Below are 20,300 nucleotides of genomic sequence, written 5' to 3'. Positions count from 1 at the left end.
CTCGCCAACATGGACTTTTTCCCGCCAAATTGGATCGTTCTTCGGGCATGCGTTTGCAGCAGCTTGGTCGACGTACTGTTCACCCAAGAGGCCAGCGTGTATACGAACACGTTCGTAACAAAGGCATCAATCAGGAAAAGGGGAAAGACGAGAAAGCCTGGCATCGCTATCTTGGAATGCAGATCGATGCAGATGTACTGCGAGATGATTTGCAGCGTTAGAGTTGCCACCAGCAGGATTGGAATTACTCGCACCATGAGAAATCCATTAAAGTATTTTTCCAAGATTTGAATACTTCTGTAGAGGTGGAGGCAGTCACGATGTTCCGAAATGGTTTGAGAATTTTCAATCCGACTGAATTTATCGGTACAAGAAAGAAATTTACTTTTGTAAATAAATATGAGTGTGGTTTTTTAATAATTGTAACGCGTTGTGGCTTATTAAATGCGTGGAATTAAAGTAATAACAAAATAAGGTTTGTCTAATTATCTCTGCCCAAGAAAACATAATTTTTCATATATTTCTAATGAAGTATTGAATTTACATAATGCAAATTGAACGTATTGACTTTGATGAGTCAACACATACACTCGCTTATGCATGTAAGCATGTACTTGCATCGCTTATCCAAGTAATACCAATACATACATACATTTTAGATTCAGGATGGAATATAAATATGCGGTACATATTGCATATATTTATTTACAATGTTTCTCCTGGCAAAAACGAACTGAAATTAGTGGAAGGAATTATTATTTTTTTCGTGAAAGATTACTTGCACGAGTGCAAGAAACGCAAAAAATAAGCGGCCTATGTCCTTAGTTCCTATACTTAAGTTTGTTTCCGCTTCTTGGTGGCGCCTATTGCATGCATTTCTTAAAAAATTTCGAAGAAAAATAGGAAAACGTGCTAGAAATCGCAAACACTTAAAAAACCACGCGTATCCAGCTCACATAAGTATTTGCAACTACAATGTAACCTTTTCAGAAGCTGGAAGTAGTTGAGAATGGCGACAATTCCGGACATCAAAATATAAAAGACCCAGGCCGTCCCAGAGCTGAAAACTTGCAGGCTCATCCATGCTTCGAAAAGGACGACAAAGATTTCCGGACCGAGTGGATACCACGAGATATTTTTGCAACTTGGCGAGAAAGAAAGAAGAAATGGAGGCGTACAAGGTTCTACCATGAGCAGAAAGATTACCGCGAATGGAACTACGACCACGGTGAACTCTAAAATGTAGAGAAACAAGGACATCAACTTCGCTACGAATGACTTCGTGATGCTTTCTCCATCTAAAAATTAGCAAAATTTGTAATTGTGCCAAAAATGTCACCCAAATATCTTCCAAACAATTGATTTCTTGCCACATTTTCTCATTTCTTTAGTTTCATTAACTAATCATTAATAACTGTTTGATGCAAAAAAATAGAAACAAAAATCCTTAAGCTAAATGATTTTTTTATGTACGCAAACTCTGCCGGATAACCTCTCAGATTTTTTTTGTTTCTATTGTTTTGAACTAACAGTAAATACATAATTAACTGAAAAACTGTCTGTAATGGAAAATCCAAGAAACAAGACTGGTCTGTACATACCTCTGAGCAGATTTTGTTCAAAGCTGAGAATCGAGTTGATCAGTTGTATCGGGGCGATGTCCAGCCCCACATTCCACCCACCAAAGATGAGCACCATGTAACAGTCCAGGAATGTAATTCCCTGCAGTCTTTTAACCATTGACATGTCGCCGGTGCAGAAATGATGGACCAGCACGAGAAAGTAGCTCAGTGCGATGATAGATTGCATTTGAGTGACGCGTGTTCGCCGGCGAGATTTCATAGGGACAAGCTTCCCAGATTTGGCATCAAATTCGAATGGAACGCTCCGAATGAGGCGGGAGAATTTAAAGTGTTTAATTACCATGGGAAGAAATTGGATGGAATACATGGTGATGGGTGATGTAGAGCGGAGAATATTTAGTTTTTGTCCTAGCCAGTTGAAGGCCAGAAATGGAATGAAGTAAAATTGACGTTGGAAACTTTACACATTGGGTAACAGAGCTGATTTAGTATGCATTGGAAAAGAGGAGATAATCTGATTCGTATCAGGCACGGGGTGACGGGTTTGCACTCTAAAATGAGCTGGTAATAAAATTATCGCTTTAATAGGAAAAGTACATACATAGGAATTTCAGGGTTCTAAAATAGTTGAACTATTTAAAAGTTTTAAGGACGAGTGATTAAAAATAAGCCTTCAAAAGTGTCAGGAAGTGTGTTCATCAAGGAAAAAGCGTTGCAGACTTGTAGTTCAGAACGAGGGTAATCACATCGAGCAAGTTAGTCATAAAAAAAATCATATTTAGGTTAGCAGAATTGTTGAAAATTTCTCAGTAAGGATGGCCCATGCTTCGTACCTCTTGGTATCAGTTTAATATTTGTATTTCAGTTTCTAAGAGTAAGTGAAATGCATTTTGGACAGGTAATCAATCCATTGTTTTTGTTCACCACGCGCCAGTAATTTATGCAATAGGTGTTGTCGCCAAGTTGCATCTGACCTCTAAGCATTTAGAGAAAAACAAGGGTCTACTTTCACAACGAATAATAAGTCACGTAGCACATACTGATAAGAAATCAAGGTAAATTAACGTTCTGCCAATGGGACGTGCATACGGGATTTCATCCAAGCTTACTGATTCGAGAAGATGATCATGATTCTGGTTGAAAGGTCAGATTAAATAGTCAACCGTTTCAGAAGATCAGTCTATTTTATTAAAAAAATATTTCAAGAACCTTTATGAATGTGCCAAGCTACATAGATGTCAATGTGACGACATAAATGCGGGGGTAGTTATGTATGAGGGTGGAAATTTAATCAACGTCTTATCGAGCTTCATCTTGTGATAATTAAAACAGTTTCCCCGGTTTTGCTAGGCAGGAGAGGTCACAATATCTGCAAGGCCAGATTTTAAAGCCTATATCGACTCGGATAAATATGTACAAATTTATACATTCCAATGCCCCTTAAAACGGCTGATAATCGGCTATGCAGGTTTTGTTTCATACTAAAAATCAAATCCGGGGCAATTAAACTGGAGAATTTTTTTTAAAATAAAATTTTTTAGAATTAGGTATTCAACATAGTGTCGGCATCAGACTAGGACCTGGATTCCAACTCTGCACCCGATTCCGAGTACCTGTTTTTAGAAGTCGCCGAAGTTACGGCATAATGCGGAATTTTTGCAGGTGCTTTTCGAAGAATCCGGATTCTTGTGAATCACTAATGGTGTGGTCCGACTTGTGGTGCGTTTGCCGGGAAAGTGAGAGGCAAACTTAAAAAATTCTGTGTGGGGGACCGTTGCCGTTGGGGGCACTTTTTTGCCCCAATTTTCAAGGATCTTATTTTCCTCCTTGTGGACAGGGTATGCAACCCGGTGTTTTTGTGGGTTTTTGGGGTATCAAATCTCCGGAAAACCCAAGGGGCTTTTGTGGGGTTTTATTTGGTTTTTGTAAGGTTTTGGTAAGATTTTGTGGAAGATTGAAACAAGATTCTGCAAACTAAAAGATTTTACAATCTGGAGCGGTGACAATTTAATTTCGGATTAAGCATGAAATTTTGGGCATTTTTATGTGCGACGTGAATTTCAAAGTATCATTACATATTCCTGGTTTCGAATTTGGTTTGAATGTTAAACATTAATTTTTGACTTAAAATTCACGTCAATGAAAAAATGAATGTAAAATGAAATGTAAAAGGAAACTACTTAAAAATACTTTTAGGACAACCCGTTTCAATAATCTACAAAAACCCAAAAACCCCGGAAATACCCCCAGGACTCGGTTTTTCTAGAAAGATTCCAGGGTTTTCCGAACCCTGCTCTTCGATCATTTGACAACTTTACATACATATTTAACTTGACCACTTGGACTGTAAAAATGTACCTACCTATGTACATATTTATATTCTAAATAAGTATAATGCTGTCACGAGGACATTAAAACCTGGCATGGCAAACCTTACAACTTCTCCCCTAGTTTTGAGTACGTGACAATATAACAGTCTATCTAAATACATAGGTACATACGTCCCAGCCCAGTGTACTTAATTAATGTTTGTTTTGTCTTTGAATTTGGTCCGCCTGGGTAAAAGTAAGCATTTTTATCCATGGAATGGAAATTTATGGCTTTTGTTGTGCAAGCCTGACACAACAAAACCAGATATTACCGAACAACTTGAAATTAAACTTTGGGATTATTCCCATAAATAAAAAAATTTGAAAAATTGCTAAAGAATTCCATAATATGTACATATCTACATATATTTATACATATTTACATGGATGAAATTACTGAATTTGTTGCTGTTTAATTGACCCAATTATGCATAAACATTTGCGCAAATACCTAGTATACAGTAAGCCGATACAAAGGTACTCGAGAGTCTCGAGTCGACGTCGAGACTGCCTAGCCTGGAACGATACATACTGGCGAATGCAACCTGATAAACCCACAAAAACTCACGTACATAAGCAACTCTTCTTCTTTGCAACTATCAAATTGAATATATAAGTATGTATGCAAATAATGCAAATATGTAACTTGTAAATTTCCAGTTGCACATTCGCTTATCTACTGATTGATGTTCACGTGGATATGGATTAATGCAGCTACATAAATACCTATGATTCAATATGTAACTACAATTATATTATAAATCCAGTTCATTTTTCAATTTTTTGTTTATTACTTAATGTTTTGCATAACGATCATGGAACCTTTTACTGAGCATTCCATCTTGGTAATAAAATTACTTACACAATTAGATTTACATTAGTCTCACAGTGTTAAAATTCATGACTTTATCTAACATAAATTTCCAGAGTTTATCAAAGCCCGTCATCAGTATACATAAGTTTTTCGTCCCATGTCCATGTTAAATACATATATATAAACATGTATATCTATGCTATGCACGTATGCACAACTTTTTTTATGTCTGCGGACATAGACAATGTATTTCAGCGCCGGAAACTAAGCTCATGTGTTGTACATATCGCCGTCGTCTTATCTAGCCGCATATGTATTTATGTCAGGAAGCTGTAGTGTGGTTTCGGAAAGAAGGGATGAAACATCTATTTATCTTTAGTCTACTTGATAACTTACTACATACACACATCTTGCTAATAAATATACATACTAATAATTTCTCTGCCACGAAATGGTACGGTGTATCAGGAATTCCCCAATGTTTTGAAGCTACTTACATAATTGCAACATATTGTATTAGAGCCTCCTAATTTTTTATCCTCTAGATGTGGATCTCCCATATTGCCACGGTGGGGTTAATCTGTGCACTCATTGTAAACGCGCAAGAATGTCTTCCCTTAGATCAGGACTGCTCATTCTATTCCCGCTGTCTCGAAACGGCCACGCCTTGCGGCCCATCCGGATATGCGATCGGACTTTGCGAAAAGATTTGTCACAGATCTCTCGCTGCAAAATCGCAGTTTTCCCCAGCTGGACAAAAATGGGCTAGGAGTACGACGTTCTGCCTGCAAAATGTTCTCGTGCCCATCGCCAATGGCAACATGACCTTGACCTGTGATGAAATAAAAACTTATGGGTACAACTCGCATCCGGATTGTTATGTAAACGCTGGATTCTGCTCACTCCCAATGGCAGACAAACTTTTGATTTACAATCTTATCGAGGTTGATTATGAAGCTTTGCGGCAGGCTGCCATTATTGCGAGATGGTGTGCAAGGCTGTATTACAATAGAATTTTAAGTCCAGAATTATAAGAATTTTACCCGAAATAAATTCGATATTGAAATGCATATGTAGAACCACGACGTTATTTTTTGATATTTATATTGAGGTCGGAACAATTCTAATAAAATCCATAAAAATTTCACAAATCTGAACGAATAAGTTTTACATGTACATATACATCTGTGTGTAATTTATTTAAGATTAAATCGTTACTGAAATCTCCATTGTCCAGGGCATGTTCGCCCTGGGAGAATTTATTAAATACGATAATCGTCGTTTATAATCCGACGTCCGACCAATTTGACCAAATTTTGTCACCAACGGAAAACTGGTCAAAAACTCGTGTACAAACAGTCGTGACGCCAAAAAGAACAACTTTTTGCTGTCTGAAAATAAGATTTAAAAAAAATGAAATTATTGAATTGATAATTTATTGAATTTTTAAATAACGACGTCACATCTGTTTCGTACATGAGTTTTTGCTGTATTTTCTGTTGGCGACAAAACGTCTGCTTAATCATTGTCCAAAAATAGAGCACAACAATACTTCCACGGGTGACGATTTGTCTCCACGCTATCTAGGGTAAAGTAATATGCATGACCTACGGTGTCAATTTATTTCTCGTCTTGATGTGTTTGCTAAGTATGTATGTCATCTACTCTAATAAAGTGTTAGTATGATCCCTGGGTCCCTGGGTCCGTCTTCGCAATGCAAATTGCCCCATACAGTAGACAAAGAAGGAAGCGGAGCAACCACTGCATGCATGCACTGCACTGCATGAATAAATGAATACATGAACATGTACACCCCACATACATACATCACTCATCAATAGTGGTTATCATGATAAGTGATCGTGATAAACACTATTAATTAATTATTTTAGTTTGAGAAACTCTACCCACAGCGAGTGGCAGATCAATTCGAATGTATTTTTGACGCTGAATCCAACGCCGTCAATGGTTTTGACCTGCGAGGCCCCCGTGACCTCGCCGTGACCGTGGTGTCCAAATCTGGCTTATTCGTGATGTCACATATCAATTCGAATGTATTTTTGACGCTGAATCCGAATCCGTCAATAGCTTGGCGTTAATTGTAGAAGTTAACGGGGTTTATGGAACTTAACGGGAGCGTGAAGCGTGGGAATTTAAATAGTTAGCTATGCAGTTACTCCCACGCGACGGGAATTTAAGTAATTAGCTATTCAACTACTCCCACAGGGGGGAATCAAATTTTACTGTGACCAGGTTAATTAAAATGCAGTATGACTTGGGCAAACCCTCAGTCTGATGTATGTATGTAGTATGACAAAGTCTCCACTGGGAATTATTTAAAATATAGTATGACGGATTTTTCGCTTTGGGCACACCCCCCACTGGAACTCTAGAACCCGGCCTTGGCCGGGCTATACGCTAGTATGTACATATAGAGTTAAATTTATCATGGATGACATCACACAAGCATCCACGCAATTTTTATTTTGAAATTATTTCTCCCTTCCACGTACATATTTCACGTCCAGGAAATACGTACGTATACAATTACTTCTTAATTTGATAAATTGAGGTTCATGTCAATTAATTTATATCAATTTTGTACACATGCACAAGTTAAAAATGCATTAAACAAATTGGTCATAAATTTCATTTACTTATTTCTGGGATCAAAAGGATGAGTCCTCAAAAATAATATGACTCATCCCACTTTGAGTCTGACTGCATAAAATTTAGTGCAACCAGTAGCAAACTCGGTTTCTTGGCAAGATGTTGTCTCAAAGTAGAATGAAATTTGCACTAATTGTTATTTGTTTGATAAGTGTGCCAGTTATATTTAGTGATGAAGTTGGCGTGGATTATGGGCAACCCTGCAACGAGACGACACCCTGCAAAATAAATCATGGACTTTTCTGCATACTTACTGAACCCGGTGGTACCGAGAAAAAATGTGATTGCGAGTATCCATCGGGAATGGTGTATTCCGAAATACAAGGAAAATGTGTGCTTCGAATTGGTGAGCGATGTCCGTTCGGAGCAGAAGGGTCAGACTTGATTTTTAACAATTTGCAATTAATTATAAGCTTCCCTTAAATAGATTTATGTACAGTGTACAAGAAATTTCAGGACTTCTGCAAATTGCAAGTTTTTATATAATGATAATCAGGGTATTCACGACAAGTTCACAAAGTCGCAAAAAATGGCTCAAAAATTCATTTGCGAACTACGTATGTGCTCATCTCTATTTAGTTTGTAAAAGTTTTTCAAAAATTTTTTAAAAATTCATTACTTGCCGCATAGCAAAATAATTTTTGCTATGCGGCAAGTAATGAAATTTTCCAATGTGTCCTTTGATGTGTCACTTACGAATTTAATAATTTTAATTTATTTAAATACCATTAAATATTTAAGAACTAATTATGTGTCACAAATTATTTCGTTATTTATTTCAGCCTTGACGCCTGCGCGGATGGTGCATTTTGTACCGAAATTGAACGATGCACCTGTCCCAAGGGGGAAACGGGCGATGTCACAAACGGTAGATGCGTCAAGGCCAAAGGCTTTAACGCTACTTGTCATTCGAATCATGAGTGTGATCTTGGTCAGGGGCTCACCTGTCAGAATGTAACCTGCACTTGTCCTGAACACACTGTGTACGACCCACACATCCGGTCGTGCAGGATCATTGAGGGACAATCGTGCCATCCAGTAACTCATTTATTTAAGCTTTCAATAGGGGTATTCACGACAACTTTCGCATATTTCGAGCAAAATAGATTTTGCAAATTTTTATTGAAAAACCAAAGAATTTTTCTGCAAAAATTTACTTAACATGTTTTATAATTTCATAAACACATCTTCTTCTCCCTGAAAAGATGGAGATTATATGAAAACTTAATAAAAATAGAAGTAGCTTTGCGAAAACATACCTGCATATTTTGCGAATCGCGAAAATTGTTTCTTGAAAATTTCTTTTAATTTGCTGAGTTTGTGCTTCAAAATAAAACGTTGTTGTGAATACACTTTGTCATAATTTAAAATTGAAACTTTGTTAACTTTGTCTTCCTAAATAGGTGCATCCATTACCAAACTTTGGCTTCGATACGAACCATTGGATGCCGATTTGCGACAAGGGTTCGGGATGTGACCCCGGCTCAAAAACTTGTCAGCCTTGCTCCTCCGACCCCACGGGGGAATGTTTCTGCCCAGAGGAGATGTACATGGACTACATCGGCGATGGCAAGTGCCACCCACAGAAAGGACTCGGGCAGGAGTGCAATATCTCGCGGGAATGCTTAGAAACGAGAAGGTTACGTTGCGAGGAAGGAAAATGTTCGTGCGAAGAAGGCACCGTGGAAAACTTGGAACCCTTTGAAGCCCATAATCCGGACGGAATTAGTTATCGGAGTACGTTAACGGTTTCGAGGGAAATCTGTGTGGGAAAGGTTGGGAATCAATTATCAAAATTGATCTACTGCTAAATTAAAATTTTCAGGGAAAAGTATAAATTTTGGCAAGCTTTTTTATCAACAGTTTAGAATGCATATCCATTTTTAGAGATTCGGTATAGACTATACCGTATAGTCATGGAAGTGTAAATTCCCCGGTATTAAGTCGCGTGGGCGTGATATTAAAATTTGCCGGTTCGTAAAAATTGTCAACCGATATGATAAAACTTTAATACCGAGCTATTAATATGCGGAATTACTGATCAATTCCACTTTGGTAGAGTCATATATGAACAATTGTACCGTTTGCTATTATTTTCATAATGGATTTCTAAGAATGTCCACATTCCGATACGATATATGTACGAATTTGTCCTGTCATATACAAAATTGCAATCTAAACGTATGTAAATATGCATAAACAGGTGGGGGCAGCATGTTCCATTACAGTGATCGGATTCGACCGTACATCACGGTCTCATCCACATCCTTCCAACACTTATTGTCATGAGGACGCAGAGTGTGTCGCAAACAAGTGTAAATGCAAGCCCGATACAATTTTATTGTCCGATGGACTCTGCGGGAGAAACTATGATGAAGAATGTTCCTTGCAAAAACAGTGTGCTGATCATTTCGTTTGTGGAACGTGAGAGACAAATTTTATATATGTTTTTTCACACACATTAATTTAATAATTAATCATTCCGCATTTTTAAGGATTGATGATTCCGGTACTTTGAGATGCCGCTGTCGAAACAAGGATCACGAGTACTATGACGATTCCGCCACACCGCAATGTCGAGGCATGTGCCGACGTCTGACCTATATTGGAGATTCTTGCCACCCAAATGACACTAAAGCGTGCCCTAAGAATGCTGATTGCGTCCAAAACAAGGTGAAATTAGTCGGATTATGCAAAATCTAAATACTATCAATTTCCTTAAATACGTACTTATTTAATTGTTCCTTAGACTATGAATTTGTGGCAATGCGAATGTAAAACTGGCTTCATTTCAAGTTTATCACGCCTCGAGTGTGAAATTGGACACGGTTTTCCATGCAACTACGAGAAAAGGAAGGAACGTTGTGATAAAGTGGCCAAATTGGAATGCCTAATTGTGAAACAGGCAAGTCAAAGTGGCGCCAAAAATAAGATTGATAGAACCCAAGTCTGCAGTTGCCCCAATACGGACCATTCTTATGATGCGGAGAAGAGGAAATGTATTCCTGGATGCGAGTAAGAAAATCTACATTTTATTATTTTTGGACAGTAATTAAATGCGATTTTGATTGATTCCCACGAACTGGATATGCATATGTACATACATAAAACTTATAATTCCTGTTTATGTACATACACAGACCGTCTGACGCGGACCCCAATTGTGATTCCGCCGCACTGAAAAAATACCACGGAAGCGACTGGTGCACCGTGAATAATAATGCGACATTTTCGTAATCGAATTTCACTCAGCGAACAAAATATTTAATAAGAGTAGGCGACCAGTTAATAAATAAGGGGCAATTAGCAATGTATACAGATAGAATATCATTGTAGTCCAATGGTAGGGCACTTGAGGCTTAATCAAAAAGGTTCCGGCTCGGAAGGTGGTTTTCATATGTATGTTTTGCAAATATTCCTCATAGATGCTAACTGGTCGGCAACATTCAATTCCTACGCGAAGTAGCTAGCAAAAAAACGACATAAAACCGCAGTAACGTTGGACATAAATTATTTCTAGTGTATTATTTACATTAACCACTTATCTATAGATAGCTAATTACAGTAAATAAAATCTACGTTGCTTAAAATAATCAAGAATTACACATTATTCATACAAGGGCATAATAATTGAACCAATTTTTATCATATTGGTACGCATGTACATCAGACTATAATTCTAGCCCGGGCTCCCCTATCCCTGGCCCGGGCTACTTGCATTACGAGATAGGCGGTAGCCCGGGCTAGAATTATAGTCTGATGTACATTATGTATTACGAACACAAATCTCTTGGTTCTCTAGCAAAAGTTTTGCGAAATCTCACAATTTCTAGAAAAATTTAAGGTCATGCTAAATTTGCGAGATATGTATCACATACATACATGTGCGAAAGTTGTCATCAATGACTACGCCCAATACACATATTTACATATCGAATCATTCCATTCATACTTTGTTCTATCAATTAATTAAACATGTAGCGAAGCTTAAGAAATTTACTTTCCCTTTTTGGCTTCCTTTGCAGCCTTCTTTGCTGCCTTCCTGGCCTCCTTGTCCGCCTTCTTTTCGGCTTTTTTGCTTTTATCTTTTCCCTTGCCTTTTCCCTTTCCTTTCCCCTTTCCTTTACCCTTCCCCTCGCCCTTCCCCTTATCGTCTTCGCCACTATCTGAGTCACTATCTGAGTCCATATCGGCGGCCGCAGTTGAACCTTCCACTTCCTTATGATGACCCGCCGGAGTCGTTCCAGCCGCTTTACCGGGCGCCGGGGTTGTTGCCGTTGTTTTATGACCCGCCGGCGTTGTTCCCACATCCTTATGACCCGCCGGCGTTGTTGCTGCTGCAGCCTCAGGTTTTTTGGTAGTCGTCGCTAATTACGTACATACATTATTTACTGAATCATGTGCTTCGCAAATAATTTGTGCAATTTGCAAAAAAATCCTTTTGGATTTTGTATACACAAATTTAATTCGCAAAAGTATTTCTGACTCAGTCGGTCAATTAGTTCTGAAATAAAACGCTGACCTAAGTGTGAAGTTAAAATTGAAAATTCCCACTTACTCTCGACAGCTCCCGGCTCTGCAGGGAATGCCTGAAAATTTCAAATTTATGTAAAATATTGGTACACTCATAGGAAGAAACTAGTCAATTTTGCGCCTAACCTGTGTAATGACTACGCAAGCCAGAACCACGATAAGGACCACGGCGGCCTTCATTTTTCAGAGAGAAGTGGTTTGTGATGTTGGTGGAAAACAAAAAAAATATGGATTGACGATTTTAATTGACCTCAACTCGGAATTTATACCCAGTTTACGCATGACGTAAAATATTATTTCGCAAATGCGCAGTGTTTTTGAATAAATGCAAGATAACTTTCCATGCAGTAATTAAAAATTCAAGTAAACAAGATGGCTAAATTCAAGGACCAAATGCATTTTGTTTGGTTGCATGGTTATGAATATGTAAATTTGCATTAAATTGCATGTATGCACACATGCAACTTTGGTAAATATGTGAACAATGGCACATAGGTAAGCAATGACTTTGTTTTTTGTACTCTGTGAACCTGTTTTTTTGTTCTTCTTAATCTTAATAGTGTTAAAATTGGTAATTCAAATGACGAATCATTATTGACAATGACAAGGCGGAATTGTATTTATGTATAAGTATGTACATACATAAGTGCTCGAATTAATGGTTGGTGAGACGACATAAACATATTTACAGTTTTGTATATAAAGAAAACTCTGAACTTTTATTAACAAAATTAACCCAAATTAAATAATTAACAATTTCAATGTCATACCCGTATCCACTAATTGTCTAATTTCTTAGCTAATAAGCTATATATATAAATTCTTTTAACAACACCGTAACAATTTGAAAAAATGGAAGACTAAATAAGATTTGTAATATCAAAATGCAGATCAATTGTTAAATTATTGAGATTCGTTTTAAATAAAATCTAGAGTTAATAAATTTGTAGAAAATTGGTAGATTTATGAAAATATCTCTTCGACCGCAACTCGCTTGACATTTATTGCAGCTCTTCTAGCTTCAAATATGGATCGCATCTGATCCACAAATTCTGAGTCCTGGAAAATATACGTACATATTTTTTAAAGTTATGTTATTTAGAAGAAATTATCCTACCCTCAATATTGGATACTTACGAGGCACACCCCCATTTCCAAAGTTTTGAAAAAGTCACTAAAGTGAATCATTTCCTCCAAATGACCCGTAAATCTTGACTTTGTCAAATTCAAGTAAAAGTAAAACTTGGCCGTTTTGACGCCTGTAACATAAAAGTAAACATTAAAATATCGCCCTAAATTTATCGTTATTGGTAGTTTGTTAGTACCCTTCCAGTTCAATATGGTCCTTATGACTGGTATGACGATGTTGGAATCACATACTTGTTTCATCACCACATTCGCCACGTTCAGATTCCAGAGTTTGAAGGGTTCCATTAACCCCAGGTCAAGGTTTTCTAAACCGAAAAGTTTCCACGTAAAATCAAGCTTCGTCACGCTGGGATACAATTTGACCAGTGTTGCAGCAAATTGATTACATTTCGTAGAACCAGCCAGGGACAAGGTGAGAGATTGGATTCCGTGGTGCGGCGTCCAAAAATTTGGATGATAATCTAACCCCGGTGTCTCGAAAAAGTTGACGAGCGTGAGGTTCTTCAAGTTCGGGAGGCTGTGCTCATTCAGCAAGTCCAGAATTTGGTAAACATCCGCGGCAAGAAGATCCACAACATTTGGCATGACGGGAAGGGCCAACTTGCCCACCTGTGCATGTTCATGTCACATTTATAAAGAAAGTGTCACAATTATATCTTAAATTAAATATACTTATGTTTACCCTCTGTAGAGTAGAAATTCCACGTGTGAAATAATCCAGCTCGACATGAACGAGAGAACCCTTGACCTGTTCCAACATTCTGGTCACGGCGGCCAGATCCAAGGCAACAACTAGATCGTCAATCCCTTCAAATCGGAATTTTAAAACTTTCAGACTATCGCAAGATATCAGATTAGGGCAGGTGGTTCCCTCGATTTCCAAACTCGTTAAATTAGGGGCCGACCATAGCCAGGCTCGCCAAATGGGGAGCAGAATTTCCTGGTTGAAATAGTATTCGCCAGGCCAGACACCTTTCCTAAAGTCCATCTTAAACTTGAGCGAGGTGAGGGTGTTGTGAAGAGGGACTTGACCAACGAACGGAGGAATCATGTTGCAAGTCATGTAGACTGAGACGGTAACATGTTTTAAGTTCAATGCATTCCAACTCTCCATCCCTCGGAAATGTGTATTGACGAAGTTGAGGTTTCCAATTTCAATGCTCAGTTCACGTGTGAGTTGTGCAGCCTGCGGGATGGCGGAGATTACCCTCTTGATCACATTGGGCCAGTTCTCATAGGGCAGCGAGAAGTCGTTTCGGTGACCTGCCGAGGAGAAGTAGAGTCGCTTGAGCAGTTGGTCATCAACTACGAGGTCAGTCTGCTGGGTGGCTTTGAAAGTGTCAAATTTGTTGCCGTTGAGAAACGTGCGCTGTCCTAAGAGCGGAGTGGCGATCTCGCACCATTGACGACAGGTGAGGCGAGCAGCCTTCAAGCTGGGGACATTTAGCAGGGGGAGAACGATATCTAGAATCTGGCGAAGTAAAATTCGCAATTAAAGTAAGGATATTTATTAAATTGAAAAATGTAATAAAGTGTCCAGCGACTTACGATCGGATCGGATAAGGCTTTTGATGACGCGGTAAATTCCATGCTATCCCCAGCTAAAATAAAATGTAAAAATCATCGAATGTAAGATATGCTCGCAACAAAAAATACTTTTAAAGTTGTATAATAAATTCCATTACAACTTGAAAAACCTGTGATAAGCATAAGAATTGGTGAATTGTTTACCCAAAGTTTGAGACTCTAAGGTCAACGCCATCCTGACAAATTATCCTGGTCGAATGGACGTAGTCTTACATATATTTCTGTCCACACCTGAAAAATAAAAAAACTCGAATTAATCAAGAGTTGATCAAGTCGTCGACAAGATAACGGTGCAGAGTATCTTTAAATTACACAATGCAATTTAAATTAATATAATTTAAGCGAACTTGCCTTTTTCCTAAAAAGTTAAAAAAGAGGGGAAATAAAATAACACCCTGCTGCTGAATGACGCCAAAATATGGCACGTTGGCCGGCTCAACTTTAGCGGTGTGAGTTAACTCATGATGAGATTAATGAGACGAACGATATTTGCGAATTTGGATTGCATCATGCAATTTGCATGGCCATGAATGACCATTTTCGTTATAAAATTGATATCAATTGATAAGTCCGATTTTATTTATTTATATCATCAATTTGTATTTATCTTTATTTGCCAATATTTTCACATTGGGAACAATTATTTTTGTGCGTTCAACGGTGGTACATAAATCCATTTATAAAATCCGTTTACATAAATTCATTTGACCAGCTTGTTCTCACGTGAATGTGTCCCAACATGTTTTTTTTATTATTAAAATGATAATTGTGAGCAATTCAATTTGAAACAATTTATCATTTACATTATATCCCTAATCACGATCACGCATTTACTAATTTTATGATATTACACGTATGGTTCGACTCTCCATTTTTGATAAATGTTTGGACCATCGTCCTCATGGATGCACACCTTCCTTTCAACGATTATTGTATCCTGGTTATTGTTCAGACATCTTTTCGAACGCAAATTCTTAATTGTAAAGGTGCCGTTTTTCTTTTGTTTTGCAAAGTTCCATATTTGACCTCGATTCGTAGCGTCGCAGGGTTCAAGCGTTACGTACTTTTCCAGGGTGTTGTCCGTAATGCAGACATGTTTCCCGCTGGTGGTTTTATTGTCGTAGTTGGCTATCGTTTCAACAGAATTGTACAGCCAGACAAAAAAGACAGAGCCGTCACTTATTTCAGCAACGATTCCAGGGTGGGCACGGCTTGTGAAGGCATTTTTTGAACCATAGTTCGTAATTGTGATTGCAGTACCACGAGAAATGTCAGATTTCACGAATTCTGGTAGAGAAAAAGTAGTGCAGAAAACGAGCGACGTGATGTAATTCATTTCCTATCAGTTTTAGGAAGGCAAAAAGTAGCATTTTAAAACTGCGTAACGAGTCAAAATGTTAAACTTACCAGGTTAACAGGTGCAGCTATGTACACAAATACGTAAATTTATAAAATTTCACTTGCTTAAATGGGATTGAGTAGGATTTAGATTTACATAAATACATACACACGAGAGGAACTTATCACATTTTACGTTGTGAACAATTGGGCCAGTGTACCAGAATTATCTGTATGCAGTGTTAAATTGAGTACGAAACGAATCGTATTCATGCATAATGATTATTTTTGTGGGTACAAAATATTTATTTGGATCGAGGCATGGTCATGAATTTTAAAATGCATAATGCATGTCTTTATCTACGTTTTGCGATTAGAATTGGTCTAGGTTGCAATTCGCTAAAATGTGTGCTTAGAAAAAACGAAAACTTGTAGATTCTGGAATTTATGTACGAGTGACGAGTGTACTTTTCGAACTAGAATCTACATTATGTCGAAAATAGATAATAATTATGCATGTAATCTCGGTGTCCAATTTCATTGCTGTTAGATCCTACTTACAGCTATGAATATGCATGAAAGGGCAAATTTGTGAGCTAATAAAATCCTATAAAACTAAGTTAACAACATTGAAAACGTATTAATTTTGTAACATATTTATTCCCCGATAACACACGTGTCCATAATGAATGCTAGTAACAAAAACTACAAACACATCAATCATATAATTATTATCGCAAAATTAACTAGTTCATCATGAATACAAGATTTAAAAAATTCATCCTCTTACAAAACTACTCAACACGTAATGGACTGCGAATTACATAGCAATAAATGTCAATTCAAATCTAAGCCAATAACCAGTCAATTCTTTAATTGTCCCTCACACCTTCGTAATCTGTTCATCCATTCGTTCCTGGCATTTGGGAATACGTCTCCCAAGAAAAGCGGCAGAGAGTAACTGTCATCACGGGTCGGGAGTTCCAAATGTTGCAGAGTTTTACAAATTTGTCCTTCCATGGGCCGCAAGCTGTCAATGAGGTCGTAATACGTTCTCCAAAAATCAGACGTAGTATCATTAAATTCTGGCTTCACGATGAGGGAACGAATCGCGGGGAAGTGTCGCTCGTACTCGATAGGACGCAGTGAAGGGAATGCGACGCTTAATCTGGCCACTTCCTTGACTTTACAAGTCATCCAATCCCCAACTTCTTCGTAATGGTTCTTATTCTCAAAGTCCCCAAAGTGAAAGTCCAAGCTTTTCAGTTTCGGAAAATATGGAAACTTCAGGACGAACTCAGAAAATTCTTCCAGGCCTTGCGTGGAGATGCGGAAACTCAACAATTCCAGGGAACCGGCGAATTTCTCGAGCAATCTCTCAAAATCTGGAAGATGTTGATTTTCCAGAGGAAGCGTGAACGTCAACTTCTTCAGGGGTTGGTTCAACTCGGTGAGAAAATCGAGTCCATCCTCTGCCTTGCAAGTTAGCAGGATATCGCGCAGATTATGATAATTTTCATGGATTTGTAACTTCCGGACAAATCGTGATCCAAGAGAAGCATCGCCCAGAGTAGAGATGGACTCGACCCCGGTAACCGAATCTGCCCAGCTTTTCATCCACGTCGCAGTCAATCCTCCAATGAGTCGGCTATTAAATAAGCTCAGCTGCAGTGAAAACTTTTTCAGCTTTTTGAAAATGATGGGACTCGATTCATATTCGATCTCGGTTCCATTTCGGTTTAAAATCGCCATGCCAAAGTCGAGACGCAGTTCTTCCAGGGTGTCCTTAAACTGGGTTACAGCCACGAGAAATATGTAGTAATCACAGTTGGAGCAAATGCCCCCTTTCAAGGACAAACTCTTGACGTGGTGTCCTCTGCGGGGGTTGAGAAACCAGTACAAATCACCGATATACTTGTCCCCCCATTTTCCTTCGTCTTCCCCACTAGCTGGTAAGTCTGGATAGGTTATCTTCCAGTTTGTCCAGGGTGCGACGTTCTGCATTTCATGGAGGTATCTTGAAAATTGGAGGGAAGCGTTGAAAGAATTTGATTCAGCGTCAAAATGAATGAGGGATTTCTTGCGCAAGATTGGAGAGATTTGTTCATCCCAGTGTTTACAAACTAGTCGAGCGTTCTTCATGCTCCCCAGGGGGAGATAGGAGAGAATATGGGAGAATATCTGTGAATTAAGGGGTGGTGAATTAATTTAAATAAAAATAAAAAATTTTCAATAATTTCGTATTTGTTCCGCGTACCAACTGATTTTCATCTGGTGTAAAGGTTAATTCGTCCGTATTCTCTGGCACCTTGAGAATCACCACCTCTTCACTGTTGTCCCAATTTGTGACGAATTCCCGTTCCTAAAATAACCAAATAGTTCATCAATGATCAATCAACATCGATAAACAATACAATTGTTGCAATGTCTTTACCTTAAAAAGAAAGATGGCAAGTCCGCCAGAAATGCCGTTACGATGTTTGGGAAAGGCTAATTCGTCGCCAAACTCGAGTCGAGTTCTGACCTCATTATCAAGGTTTTCGCCGTTCTGCAAAATTGTGTTTCCCTAAAAATTGCAGATTACTAATTAGTACGAATTACACATTTAGATGATTTAGGTAAAATAGTGAGTAATTAATTTAATATTACCTACCTTGAGAGGTTTGACCCAGTATTTGTCATTTTCGCACGAAATTTCCATGAGGGAGTTCGGAATCCAGTTCCATTTGTCGTCGTTGGCCTTTAAAAAAACAAATTTGCCCTGCGCCTCCCACGAGGTGTACTTTTCGCCAAAGGTGTACTACAATCATAACACATTGCATCAAATTAATATGCCGCCCATAAAAATTCCAATTAGTTCGAATTAATCAAAAACTCACTTTACAACGTTCCCGATAAGGCAAGATAACTGACCGCATACCGCAATCCGTATTCGACTTGGCTTCAAGAACACCATCCACAAGTTGGGATAATTCTTCCATTGCTTATTTAATTGTTCCAATGGCAGTGGAAATATTAATTCGTCTTGCTTAATACTTAATAATATTGAAAATTTCAATTTGAAATAATTATTTTTGAGGCAAAAGTTGTACGAGACGAGATAAATAAACAAGAAACGACTGATTTTGTTTTTGGTTTCACGGACTCTAATTACGGGGCAAAGGTAGAAGTCGTCATATGTTGAAGGAGAAAATGTAAATCAGCAATAGCTCGAGTCGCAAATGACCATGGGTCAGTGTTGCTTAATTACTTGAGTTTGTAATTAATTACTAATTACTTAATTACATTTGACGAAAGAAAGTAATTAATTACTCAATTACCAATTACATCAGTCAAGTAATTAATTACAATTACAATTACTTCTGTCAAAAGTAATTAATTACTTAATTACAAATTAATTACATTTTTATATAATGATATGGCAAAATCTTAAAGGTATGTTATAGTCACGCAGGTATTAATTTCCCGGTATCAAAGTTGCTACCGCTTGGTCTTAAAATTATACCAGTCGACTGGTAACTTTTTACCGATCCGAAAAAATGTGTTACCTATATAGTAAAACTTTAATACCTAGCTATTATTACACTGCATTACTAACCACTACCACTTTGGAAGAGTCACATATGAATACCGCTTGGTATATAATATTTTAATACTATATTTCTAAGAGCAGAAATATACTAAAGAACTGCAATTAACCTCTTAAGATTAATCTAATCCAAGTACATATATTCCAACAAATCAAATTAAAAGAAAATGAATAATTGATACCGGGAGAGTAATTAACCAAAAATTAATCTTCACGATCGACTAAAAATGATCTTGCAAATCACGATTTTGCTAATATGCATTCTAGTTGGAAGCAATCAAGTAATTAATTACTCAAAGTAATTAATTACTTTGTTACTCAATTGAAGCCAAGTAATTAATTACTAATTACAATTACATTGCGCAAAGTAATTAAACTCTAATTACTAATTACTTTTTCGATTTTTCTTGTAATTAATTACGTAATTAATTACTTTTGTAATTAATTACTACAACACTGCCATGGGTCAAAATTCGAAAAGTAATAGAGTTTAAAAATTTCAAATTTTCTCGAAATTCCGGTTTTTAGAATTGTAAAAACCGGTTTTTGGTTTCTCTGAAAACCCGTTTTTTCGACTTTGAAAAACCAGTGGCCACTAGTTTTTTATGGGCTGAATTTGTTTATTTTGAGCATTGGTAGACAATGTCTTTTGCAAATGTAATATACAT

At 37.6% G+C, this 20,300-nt stretch overlaps 5 protein-coding genes and 1 long non-coding RNA gene across 6 annotated transcripts; 2 read left to right on the top strand and 4 right to left on the bottom strand.

Moving 5' to 3' along the window:
- The first annotated feature begins 5,108 nt into the window (after window positions 1-5,108).
- Window positions 5,109-5,836, top strand: LOC110842111. The gene is made up of 2 exons (XM_022087824.2): window positions 5,109-5,220; window positions 5,312-5,836. Exons 1-2 carry the CDS (start codon window positions 5,218-5,220, stop codon window positions 5,798-5,800), a joined length of 492 nt encoding a protein of 163 aa, XP_021943516.1. The 5' UTR covers window positions 5,109-5,217; the 3' UTR covers window positions 5,801-5,836.
- Window positions 5,837-7,510: 1,674 nt separating this feature from the next.
- Window positions 7,511-11,026, top strand: LOC110846740 (cell death abnormality protein 1). Its single transcript, XM_035846548.1, has 7 exons — window positions 7,511-7,810; window positions 8,219-8,474; window positions 8,840-9,211; window positions 9,640-9,860; window positions 9,932-10,109; window positions 10,186-10,451; window positions 10,577-11,026. Exons 1-7 carry the CDS (start codon window positions 7,536-7,538, stop codon window positions 10,671-10,673), a joined length of 1,665 nt encoding a protein of 554 aa, XP_035702441.1. The 5' UTR covers window positions 7,511-7,535; the 3' UTR covers window positions 10,674-11,026.
- A 137-nt stretch (window positions 11,027-11,163) lies between these two features.
- On the bottom strand, window positions 11,164-12,196 carry LOC110842491 (oleosin-B6-like). Its single transcript, XM_035846549.1, has 3 exons — window positions 12,096-12,196; window positions 11,995-12,025; window positions 11,164-11,803 (listed from the first exon to the last, which is right to left on the bottom strand). The coding sequence occupies exons 1-3, from the start codon at window positions 12,147-12,149 to the stop codon at window positions 11,433-11,435; spliced, it is 456 nt and encodes a 151-aa protein (XP_035702442.1). The 5' UTR covers window positions 12,150-12,196; the 3' UTR covers window positions 11,164-11,432.
- Window positions 12,197-12,687: 491 nt separating this feature from the next.
- Window positions 12,688-14,947, bottom strand: LOC118433463. The gene is made up of 6 exons (XM_035845419.1): window positions 14,850-14,947; window positions 14,667-14,719; window positions 13,801-14,589; window positions 13,295-13,727; window positions 13,107-13,228; window positions 12,688-13,028 (listed from the first exon to the last, which is right to left on the bottom strand). Exons 1-6 carry the CDS (start codon window positions 14,878-14,880, stop codon window positions 12,933-12,935), a joined length of 1,524 nt encoding a protein of 507 aa, XP_035701312.1. The 5' UTR covers window positions 14,881-14,947; the 3' UTR covers window positions 12,688-12,932.
- A 337-nt stretch (window positions 14,948-15,284) lies between these two features.
- LOC118438737 lies at window positions 15,285-16,241 on the bottom strand. The gene is made up of 2 exons (XR_004837038.1): window positions 16,113-16,241; window positions 15,285-16,044 (listed from the first exon to the last, which is right to left on the bottom strand). It is a non-coding gene; the product is annotated as an uncharacterized LOC118438737 (long non-coding RNA).
- Window positions 16,242-16,681: 440 nt separating this feature from the next.
- Window positions 16,682-19,171, bottom strand: LOC118434061. Its single transcript, XM_035846787.1, has 5 exons — window positions 18,923-19,171; window positions 18,697-18,843; window positions 18,478-18,609; window positions 18,301-18,405; window positions 16,682-18,224 (listed from the first exon to the last, which is right to left on the bottom strand). The coding sequence occupies exons 1-5, from the start codon at window positions 19,022-19,024 to the stop codon at window positions 16,908-16,910; spliced, it is 1,803 nt and encodes a 600-aa protein (XP_035702680.1). The 5' UTR covers window positions 19,025-19,171; the 3' UTR covers window positions 16,682-16,907.
- Between the last annotated feature and the right edge of the window lie 1,129 nt (window positions 19,172-20,300).

The sequence above is a fragment of the Folsomia candida genome, unplaced genomic scaffold (genome assembly GCF_002217175.1).
Source record: "Folsomia candida strain VU population unplaced genomic scaffold, ASM221717v1 Fcan01_Sc001, whole genome shotgun sequence".
NCBI classification, from domain to species: Eukaryota; Metazoa; Arthropoda; class Collembola; order Entomobryomorpha; family Isotomidae; genus Folsomia; species Folsomia candida.
This window is presented reverse-complemented; position numbering and strand designations above follow the sequence as displayed.